Source organism: Gobio gobio, assembly GCF_949357685.1.
Source record: "Gobio gobio genome assembly, chromosome: 3".
Lineage (NCBI taxonomy): Eukaryota > Metazoa > Chordata > Actinopteri > Cypriniformes > Gobionidae > Gobio > Gobio gobio.
This window is the reverse complement of record NC_137099.1, coordinates 16,989,640-17,000,915: the sequence shown is the minus strand read 5'-3', so window position 1 is coordinate 17,000,915 and position 11,276 is coordinate 16,989,640. Positions and strand designations below refer to the sequence as shown.

Here is an 11,276-nt window from a genome sequence, read left to right as displayed (position 1 = left end):
TAGAATACCCCAGTGTCTCTCAGTATGGGCCCTCTTGGTTTGTTAAAGCACATGGAACTCCAGGCTTGGGAAAAGAGGAGCAGCATTTGTGTCAAATCTGTCGCCAAAGGGCCTTTTATTAATCCAAGCCCAACTTCTGTGCGTTTGATATGGTTGGCTACATTTCCACGGGTTAAAATATCACCATGGGAATTTGAGTGAGAGTCAGGAAATAGGCCATTTAATGTATTTTATTCATCCGTTTGCCCGTGAGCGTGATAGAGCAATTGAATTGTCCCCGTTTTTACACTTTCAAACTGAACTAATTTCCCTCTATAGTTTAGACTCGGAGAAGGCTTTCTCTCAAAGAGTAATCATGACCCAAGCACAAAATACAGGTGACCCGGTCCAGACGACCCGGACCAGACTGTGCACGTTCTTCTTAAGCCCTTGCATGGATGTTATGTTAATACATTTGGCTGGAATCACTCCAAAAGACGTGTAAAACCGTATTATTCACGTGCGCAGAGCTGTTTTTGCGCGTGAGTACGTTTTTTCTACTCATTCATCAGAACAAGTGATTCGACACACAGCTTAAACCCAAATCTATATGGCAGATGACGAGTCAGTATCGCGTGAGAATACTTGAACCCCAAAGCGGGTGACACTAAATGGATTTAAGAAAGACACTTAAGCAGTTTTGTAAAAACATATTGCAAAGATAGTCCTTCAAAAGTTGTATAATGTTATAGCTGCTGTTATAAGACTACTGTAAAAAAAATATATATATATATATATTTTTTTTAATAAAACAAAGATGACAGGTGTAGGCCTACATTTTACAAGAACATTTTTCAGTTTTTCTGGCTCAAAATTTCACGTTTAATGCAATGTGTTAGCTACTTGTAATTTCTTTCTAATTTTTGTGAAATTTACTAGCAATTTCTGTAATAATTGTTTAAACTGTAACACCAGTTTAACCTATAAATAAGCTACAGAGATGAAATCAGATGATTTAGTCTTATGTGTGAAAAAAAATAAATGCGGTAAGTAAATAGAATTTCATGTCTGTCTCAGCAGGGTGTCTTGTTGATGATTTCATCACACACAAGCGTTTTTATCAAACCACATGTTAAATTACAACTTTTGTGGCTGACCATATGGGATGGATTGAAACACTTCCCAGCATAATTCTACTAGACTGGCATTGAGTGTTGTGCTTTTTGAATTTTTAATCATACATGTTTTACAGTATTTGCTTCCAGGTTTTGATTGTTGTTGTTGTATTTCTATTTTTTTATGGATTAAATATGGATTAACTTCATTGTTCATTATTATAAATATTGTATTATTATATTTGTCTCCATCTTTAATGATGGAGAAGCAACAGAAATGTACATGGAGTGGAACAGGACCCCATGAGCACAACAGCCCTTTATATGTCAGAGCAACACACTACCCTCTGTGCATAGTAATTCATGTTGATGATTTCATTTGGTGTTACAATCCTATTAGTGGTTCTTATAAGATTGACACACTAGCAGCATCCTCTGAAGAACGTTTAGGAAACTTAAGATATCTCGTATACCATTAGTATTTTGGAGTTCTGGGAGGAAAGTATGGGTTCCAGCTAGCAAGTTCCTCTCTTTTTTTAAAGATCTCTCAGGAACAACCCTAAATGTTTTTTTTATATATATATACAGTTTGTGGATAAACAAGCTTTCTAAACTACTTTATTGTATAGCAGAACATATTGTTATATTTATATTAAGTGCTTTAAACACTGATTTTCAGATGTTTAAACAAAGTGGGTCTCACCCAACACATTTAGATTCATAAATGAGGTCATATTATAAATGCATCTTTTCTGTAGCTACACAAATTCACCAAACAAACATTCTACGATGCTTAATCTAAGATAGAGATAAATAAGTGAATACATTGTATTGACAGTCATCTAGGGAAAGTTCAGCTCGAGTTATTCTTAAATTCTGCTCTCTCATCCTTTGTTGAAGCGCGTTCAGGAGGAGAGGAGAGAGAGAGAGAGAGAGAGAGAGAGAGAGAGAGAGAGAGAGGGGGGGGAGAGACCCTAAAGGGCGGAGTTATCCACTTCCTTTCTCCCCTTCATTTAATTGGGATCTATAGTGGCTCTGTGTTGAATGGTCAGTCGCAGAGAGAAGGGGCAGCCCTTGATTTAGGAGAAGCGTTTTGTCTGAAGCCGTGGCTCTAAAGGAGGCTTTGCTATTTTGGGTTAGTCAGTCAAAGAGTGTCTTCAGACAGCGGGAGACAGATACGCGCGCACACAGGCTCTCCAGACGGAGGTTGCGCTTCCAGTCTCTTGATACGCGCAACAGATTTCTCCTTAGTGACAGAGGGATATGCGCTTTTGGTTGTAATGCCATTGCTTGTTTTATACTCTTGCACTCTGCTTATTTGTCAAGACTTATTTTGACGTCGGAACCCTTTGAGAAGACGTTTTCTTTCGCATCTGGACATGTTTTTGAAACCACAACAACGCATGTAAAGGATTGAGCCAGCACAACAAAGGAAGCGACAATCATTCTGAGTTTATTTCTGTGGCTGTCGGAACCCAACATGGATACCAGCAAGGGCACAGCGTTATGTGTCACTTTACTCAAACTTGCTGTGCTCGTAACATTGGCACGACACGTCTCGGCTAAAACTCTGAAATACCAAGTTTACGAAGAGCAGAATGTGGGTACAGTAATCGCCAGACTTCGAGATGACGTCGCTGATGTTTTGTCCAAACTTCCGAGCTCGATTCCGTTACGCTTCAGAGCCATGCAGCGCGGCAGCGCGTCTCTTCTCTCCGTGCGCGATCAGGATGGAGAGATCAGCATCAGGACCAAAATAGACCGCGAAAAACTGTGCGAGAAGAATCTAAACTGCACTATCGAATTTGACGTCCTCACCCTCCCCACGGAGCACCTACAGCTGTTTCATATCGAAGTGGAGATTTTGGACATTAACGACAATGCGCCACAGTTCGCGCGCCCCGTCATTCCCATAGAGATCTCCGAAACCGCCGTCGTGGGGACGCGCATTCCCCTTGACAGCGCCACCGATCCAGACGTCGGGGAGAACTCTCTGAACACATACTCCCTGACCCCATCTGACTTTTTTAAGATTGATATTCTAACTAGAACCGACGGCGCAAAGTACGCGGAGCTCGTTGTGCTTAAAGAGCTGGATAGAGAGGTGCGAGCGAGCTATGAACTCCAGCTCACCGCCTCAGACAGGGGCGTTCCCCCCAAATTTGGAACAACGCTCCTGAAAATCAGCATAGCTGACTCAAACGACAACAATCCGGTATTTGAGAAGCCATCTTATGTTATTAATTTGCTTGAAAATTCCCCTTTAGGCAGTTTGCTTATTGATCTGAATGCCACTGACCCAGATGAAGGGACCAACGGGAAAATCGTATATTCTTTTAGCAGCCATGTGTCACCTAAAATTTTAGAGACCTTTAAAATTAATTCTGATAACGGGCATTTGACACTGATGAGGAAAGTTGACTTTGAAAGCACAAATTCGTATGACATAGATGTCCAAGCTCAAGACATGGGGCCCAACTCAATGCCAGCACACTGTAAAGTCATAATCAAAGTGGTGGATGTGAATGACAACAAACCTGACATTAGTATCAATTTGATGTCCACTGGGAATGAGGAGATAGCTTATATATCAGAGACAGCTCCTGTAGATTCATTTGTTGCTCTAGTGAGGGTAGATGACCTCGACTCTGGGTTGAATGGCGAGGTGGAGTGCCGTCTCCACGGCCAGGGTCATTTCAGGCTGCAGAAGACATATGAGAAGAACTTCATGATCGTTACAAATGTCACTCTGGACCGAGAGAAGAGGTCCGAGTTCAGCTTAACTGTTATAGCTGAAGATAAAGGCTCTCCAAGTTTATCTACCATCAAACACTTCACTGTGCAGGTCCAGGATGAAAACGACAACGCGCCGAGGTTTGAGAAGAGCAGGTATGAGATTTCCAAGGCAGAAAACAACTCCCCAGGAGCTTATCTGTCATCTGTGAAGGCCTCAGATCCAGACCTGGGCCAGAATGGACAAGTGAGCTACTCTATACTTGAAAGTATGATCCATGGGAGCTCCATCTCCACCTACGTCACCATTGACCCCTCTAACGGAGACATTTATGCTCTGCGTACTTTTGATTGTGAAGACGTAAGTCAGATCTCGTTCTTAGTCCAGGCCCGGGATTCTGGAAGTCCTCCGCTGCGTAGTAACGTGACTGTTGTGTTGACCGTCTTGGATGAAAATGACAACAGACCGGTCATCATGATGCCTCAGCTGTGGAACCACACGGCTGATGTTCCTGTATCCAAATACGCAGAGGTCGGGGACATTGTAACCGTCGTCCGTGCAATAGACCGCGATGCCGGCGCCAACGGTGACCTTTCATGTTTTGTCGTAGGAGGCAACGAGGCAGGTTACTTTGCTATGGATGCTAAAACATGCGAAATTCGGACCAATGTCAGCATGCAGGACATTCCACAGGAACACGTGGAGCTGACCATCCTAGTGCAGGACCATGGTGTCCAACCCCTTAGTGCCAGGGCCCTACTGAGACTTTCGCTTTATGAAAACATTGAGAACCACATGAACCCCCATCTAACAGGTGGAGGAACTGGAGATGGCCCTCTAGATGTGTCCATGATCATCATCATCTCCCTTGGGGCGATTTGCGCTGTTCTACTTATCATCATGGTGGCCTTTGCCCTTCGCTGCTCACGTGAAAAGAAGGACACTCGCTCTTACAACTGCAGGGTGGCCGAGTCTACTTACCAACAGCACCCTAAAAAACCCTCACGGCAGATCCATAAGGGTGACATCACCCTGATGCCCACCGTCAACGGGACCCTCCCCATCCGGGCGCACCATCGCTCGCCAACCTCCTCACCCGGACCAGAACGAGCCCACATGGGCAGCCGGCAGAGCCAACACAGCCGCCATTCGCTAAACAGCTTGGTCACTATTTCCTCCAATCACATCCCTGAGAACTTCGCCCTGGAACTTACACATGCCACGCCCCCTGTGGAGGTAAAAGCAAGCCTTTGAATGCAAATTGAAACAGTGTATTTGATGCTAATCTTCATGTAGAGCTTGTGAAATCTCTGTCCATCTGTTTATACTCATCTTTTCATTCACCTATGTAAGCATAACATTCACGTCATTGTGTGTGGTTCTCGCACTAACACTTTTCATTTCTCCATCCGTGTGCGTGTGCGTGTGTGAACGAGTGTCGTGTTCCATCAGTATTTATTTTTATTTATGTCATCTGTTTTTGCTATAGCAAGTCTCACAGCTCCTCTCAATACTCCATCAGGGTCAGTATCAGCCGCGGCCCAGCTTCAGAGGGAACAAATACTCTCGCAGCTACAGGTAAAACTTACAAACAAACAAATACTACGCTCCAAGCTCCAACTCCTTATATGGACATGCTTTGCTCTAAATAGTATGGTAGAGTAGATGGGTAGTGATACTCAACCTGTTGTGTGCTGCTGGTTCGATCGGATTGGATGATAGGTATTCTAAAATGTTTGTGGTAGAATAGGACAGAACTTCCCTGTTGCCGTGGTCACCCACGTTCGCAGATCCTGATTGGACTGCTCCTCACATGAGGTCATAGCTTGCTTTCTGTGCCTTTTTTCTTTCCTCTCATCTGCGTTTTGTTCTTGGATCATGTCATTTTATCCCATGCATATTGTTGAAACCATTGTTCCATACAATGATGCATTTCAATGTCACGTTGATGATTTAAAAACACTAGCTTTAGATAGTTTGACTTTTTTTTTTTCTTCACTCCTCTGCTGATGCGAATCAAAATATTTAAGGGACATTTTTTTGGGGTGTGAGGTAAATGCATGGTGCTAAAGAGACATCACTGAATAGATCTGTTTATATGATGGTTAAACATAGATTATAGTCTGTACAAGTTAAAATGATGGGTGGGGCATGTGCTTGCCTGCTTTGCATATGCATGTTCATAGACTGTATGCAATGCATAGAGATGCTTTTGGGAAACTTTGAGTTGAGTATTTTACCTGACCTCATACAATTAAACATTTAATTCCATTCTAAATGTTTTATATGCTTGATTTCTCTTACAAATCCCCTTTAAATGGGGTGATTGAGTTTAGTGATTGATTTCATTAGAATTTTGCATTTAGTATATATAGTTTATACTGTGAGCATCATGATCAACCTGTAACTGTTTGTGTGAATGTGTGTGCAGGTACGCCCTCCAGGACATGGATAAGTTCAGTCTGAAAGATAGTGGGCGTGGCGACAGTGATGCGGGCGACAGCGACTGCGAGATGGGCCGCGATTCGCCCATCGACCGGTTGCTAGGCGACGGCTTCGGAGACCTCTTCCACAGCGATGGACACCACCGTCTCCACCCAGGTGAGAAATTAAGTCTGATTGGTCTCTCATGTGGTTTCTTACATTTTATCACCCTGAATTATGACATTCATCAGCTTGATTATATCGAGCACATTGCATTTATGTTGCAGTTTAACACCCCGTCTACAGTGACTTACTTTTATTACGTTGTGAACAGGTGCAGGCATAAATTAAATGACCTGCGCTGTGCTTTCATACTCAATATGCAGGAGAAAATTAAGGAAAAAGCCTATGAATTATGTGGTTTTTGGTTGAAATCATGTTATTTTTATAACCACTACCTTCTGCAGTGTCGATGTGTTTTAACGGTAGCTTAAGACAGTGTATGTGCATGTGCGTGTATGGAGGCGTGGACTGGAGTGTTATTTCCCTGTATTCATTCTCTTCTCTGAGTGACAGCCCTATGCTTTCAAAATCTGAACTGAGGAAAATTCACCGTAATTGCTTTCACAATGCAGTTAAACCCCCCTTCTGCACACACACACTCTCTTTTCTCTCCCCGGAGGGCCGCTATTTCAGCCTTGCTCTTCCTCTTTTATAGAGAGAAAGAAGCAACCTGTGTGCATCGATTAGAGTTTCACCCTTTCCTCACCAAAGCAATTTTCGCTCAGTTGCGTTTTTCTCCATCCCAATTCCAGTTTGTCCTCTCCGTTTTTTCCCCCCCTTGCTGCTTTGTCTCTAATATTCAAATTCAGTCATATCTGATTTGTGTGAGGCGGCATTGCCAAAGTAATGAATAATAATCCAGCTTAACAAAGGATGTCAGCCTCCACAAGAGAAACTGGAATGGAAGAATGACAAACTCTCAATTTCCTCTGCTTCTCAAGCTCCCTCCCCAACCCCACCCGCCCACCTCCGAAAATCCTTTCTCTAACTTCCTAACCTTATCATCCCTCTTCGTTTTCCCATTCTCTTTCATCCCTTTGTTTTCCTCACTTTCCTTTCTGCCATTTTTCACATGCCCAGAGGAAATTTCATTGCTCTTTCATAGCCCAGGAGATTTATTTTCTTTTAAGGACAGTATCAACTTTGTCCAGGATGTTCCTCCTAAAATGTCTAGTCATTAAATTAGATACACATTTTAAAAGTTTAAAAATGACAGTTTTAGGCCTGGTTTCACAGACTTAGATTAAGCCAGGATTATGACATTTAAGTAGCTTTTATAAATGTACGTTAGCAAAAATGTCAGTGCAAGTTGCTTTCCATTACAGCTCAAACATGCAGGTAACACTTTATTTTGATGGTACCTTTAGAACATTCTGTTGACTATAAGTAACTTTGCAACTACGTGTCAACTCTCATTAGAGTCTTAGTAGGACTGTCTGCTTAATATCTGCTAACTCTTTATTGTGTTGGTCCCCCAACAGACAATATACTGACTATAAGGAACTTTGCAAGCACGTCGACTAACCCTAACCCTACCAGTCTAGTAATACTCTAGTAACACTCTGATGCGAGTTAGTAGACATGTAGGCGCAATGTTACTTATAGTCAACAGAATAAACTTACAGTCAATCAAAATAAAGTGAAACCAACAAGCATTTTAGTCTGGACTAGGCTTAAGCCTTGTCTGTGAAACCAAGGGGATAATGTTTAAAATCCAAGTTTGATTGATTTTATTTCTAAAAAACCTCTGATAAATGTCTCTCTGTCTTTCTCTCAGCAGTCATGAGATTGTGTACGGAGGAGTGCCGTGTGTTGGGTCACTCTGACCAGTGCTGGATGCCATCTCAGGCGTCCTCGGATTACCGTGTGAACATGTACATCCCAGGAGAAGAGAGCAAGCCTCAGGTCCTTGAAGAGGACCAGCAGTCAGTCGACTCAGCTAAGAAGAGCTTTTCTACCTTCGGAAAGGACAACGATGAGGAATGCGGCAGCTCGCTGCTGTCGGAAATGAACAACGTCTTCCAACGTCTCCTGCCGACTTCTTATGCTGAAGTCAGAGAGCTTGAAGATTGTGCCGGCCCACCCCCTTCCTCCACTGGCATGGAGATCAGAAAGGGCTTCCTGCCGGGTAAAGCGTCATCTACCGGTCCCACTTACCCACAGGGCGTTGCCGTGTGGGCGGCCAATACTCACTTTCAGAATCCTGGCGGTGCCGTGACTAGCGGACATGGCTCAACCAATCATGCGGCATCGCAGGCCCATTTAAAATGGCTGCCGGCGATGGAGGAGATTCCAGAGAACTACGAAGAGGACGACTTGGAGAGCGTGCTCAGCCAGCGGCAAGGAAAACGCAACGACACGAGACACGAAGTTGTCGACGCTAGCGAACTGGTTGCCGAAATTAACAAATTGCTTCAGGACGTACGCCAGAGCTAAGCAACAATCTGTTATAGAACATTTCCCTATCTCATTCTTTTGCGTTTGCTCTATTTTCGTAGAGTGAACTAATCATTTAAAGGAGGAGAAAGGGAGAGAGTTCAGCGCTGTAGCCTTTATCGAGTCGCATGTGGAAGCTTTTCGGTTAATATTGTTTACTTGGTATGACTTTTTGGTCTTTTTTTACAAAAGTGAACACAATGTGATTGTAAACAGCTTTTATGTTTTTTTTTACTCCGTATTTATATATGTGTATATATGTGTTTGTACAGAAAGCAATTCAAATGTCTATTTTTATACAGTATTTCACTGCATGTACCTAAAATGAAACCAAGATTTGTTTGTATATTTGAAAATGTATGCGTGTGTGTGTGTGTGTGTGTGTAAGAATGTTTTAATCGATACAGATTTCACAGTGTATACAAACTATTGTTGGTGGTCCGATTCTCTGTTACCATTATTGTGAACACCAAAATACTCTCTTTCCATGGTTTATCCATGAGTGACTGTGAAATGTTTCTTGGGACCTTATAACGATTTTACTCTTTGTCAGCAGACCTTTCTGTTACGATTTTACAATAATGTTGCATTAAACAATTTGGAAATATCTCTTTTATGCTGTCTGTTTTTCATTCATTATTTATCCTGTAGTAAATCTATTGGTCTTGTATGTAATTATGTTTACCCTTAGGCAGATCCGCATTCGTAAGCTTTCATTATGAAAGCATCTTTTACTGTTAGCCTTGGAAATTGTTGGAAATGAACCAGACAGAATCGATCAACTCCCTACAGAATCTAACCAGTGATTCTTATAACAAACATGCATCTCTTTTCACGGACCTCCGTCACTGCTGCTTTCACTAAGAGCTCCCCCTTTTGAGCAGAGCAGGTATAACAGTCACACAAAAAAAGAAAGAAAAATGTTTCATGGCATATCCAACAGGAGGAGTGCAAACAAATCCTGTTTGTCCATAGAAATCTGATGAAATACTTAAAAATACACGTTTGATCTAGAAATAACATTTTGATTATATGCCTGACGTGTCAAGCCTCATTTTGCCCTGGTTACCCAGCTATAACTCCTAGTAATTAGGCCTATAACCCAGAGTAATTAGCTCATAGAAAGATTATGACCTTACATAAAACACGCCATGCCCCCCAAATGTTGTTATCAGTGGTGTCTGATTAGCTCATATAGCCTACACATATTATATGACACAGGCCACTGGATCTTTCATATACATGATCAATATATAATATGCTAGCATATGCATGTGTGGGTTTATGTATGATCTATGTATGCATGTTTATAAATGTGTGTGCTTGTGTTTTGTGTGTATGTGTGGTTAACACCTGTCGGTGTGTATAATTTAACAGCAGGCAGCTGTTCAGGATTAGTAATCTGGAGTGCAGCCAGTCGATGTGATGCAGTTTGGAATCATCTACGCTGGCCTGACCAAAGCATAGAGCGGCCATTATCCACTCACACATTCGCTCAACATTGATTTGACTTTATTATTCTTTGCAGCAAGTGGGGAGCAGGCTCTATTCTCACACAATCACCTCTATGCATGTTAGTGTAATTGTTTGGTGTAAATGGTTGGCATTCTGGACTTTGAATGCAGAAATTTCATATGGTGGAAACTGCTTTATTGACTTTACGACCTTGAACTTGGGTTCTTATTCCTTATACCTTTGACCATAAACCATGCTTTAAACGTGATGACTATAAGTGCAGGCAAGTTAACCTCAACATGCTCCTCGCAATTAGTAAATTGCTTTGCATAAAAGTGTCGGCAGCACCGACAATAACCAATCATCAGGAATGAATACTGCAGCCAGTGCAGCACCACCCTATTCATTTAGGCTAAGTTGGGTTCCTGTATGCAGCGGGGGTGTTAATTCACCTCAGGGTCAGTTTAATTCGCTTCCTCTCTGCTGAGGGTCACCTGTGGTGTGAAGTTCCAGTTTTCCTGCTGAGTAACCCTTAGGTAAAGCTAATGACAGAATTGAACAATACCGTCATTTAAGCCATGATGACTTTAGGCATATAAAGGACTCTTATGCTCACAAAGGCTGTATTTAATTAATCAAATATACAGTAAAACCAGTAATATTGTGAAATATAATTACAATTTATAATAATTGTGTTATGTGAACATATTTTAAAATGTAATTTATTCCTGGATACTTAATTTCCCTGGGGGTAAGCAGATAAACATGAAATTTGAATTTTTTGGTGAACTATCCCTTTAACTCTTTTTCGCACAAAAAAAAAAAGTCAAAAAATATCTCAAGCGAGCGTTAACATTTTTTTAAGGGAATCCCTTAATTAAAAAAATAATAATTGGACGCTCGCTTGAGATGGTTTTTGACTTGTGCGAAAAAGAGTTAAAGGGATAGTTCACCAAAAAATTTAAATTTGATGTTTATCTGTTTACCCCCAGGGCATCCAAGATATATGTGATTTTGTTTCTTCAGTAGAACACAAATTAAGAATTTTAACTCCAACCGTTGCAGTCTGT

At 41.8% G+C, this 11,276-nt stretch overlaps 1 protein-coding gene across 4 annotated transcripts; it reads left to right on the top strand.

Moving 5' to 3' along the window:
- The first annotated feature begins 2,143 nt into the window (after nucleotides 1–2,143).
- On the top strand, nucleotides 2,144–9,366 carry pcdh18a (protocadherin 18a). Of its 4 annotated transcripts, none has more exons than XM_079811505.1 (4): nucleotides 2,144–5,064; nucleotides 5,318–5,406; nucleotides 6,260–6,429; nucleotides 8,093–9,359. In XM_079811505.1, exons 1-4 carry the CDS (start codon nucleotides 2,575–2,577, stop codon nucleotides 8,749–8,751), a joined length of 3,408 nt encoding a protein of 1,135 aa, XP_079667631.1. In that variant the 5' UTR covers nucleotides 2,144–2,574; the 3' UTR covers nucleotides 8,752–9,359. The 4 variants fall into 4 exon arrangements, with proteins under 4 accessions (XP_079667631.1, XP_079667633.1, XP_079667632.1 ...); XM_079811507.1 differs by having other exon boundaries at nucleotides 2,149–5,064; nucleotides 5,351–5,406; XM_079811506.1 differs by having other exon boundaries at nucleotides 2,237–5,064; nucleotides 8,096–9,365.
- The last annotated feature ends 1,910 nt before the right edge of the window (nucleotides 9,367–11,276 follow it).

Excerpts from the sequence above, each read along its gene's own strand:
- pcdh18a (XM_079811505.1), top strand. The coding sequence starts at position 2,575 with ATGGATACCAGCAAGGGCACAGCGTTATGTGTCACTTTACTCAAACTT. Across the intron at positions 5,407-6,259 it reads AAATACTCTCGCAGCTACAG|GTACGCCCTCCAGGACATGG; the intron begins GTAAAACTTACA and ends ATGTGTGTGCAG. Across the intron at positions 6,430-8,092 it reads ACACCACCGTCTCCACCCAG|CAGTCATGAGATTGTGTACG; the intron begins GTGAGAAATTAA and ends TCTTTCTCTCAG.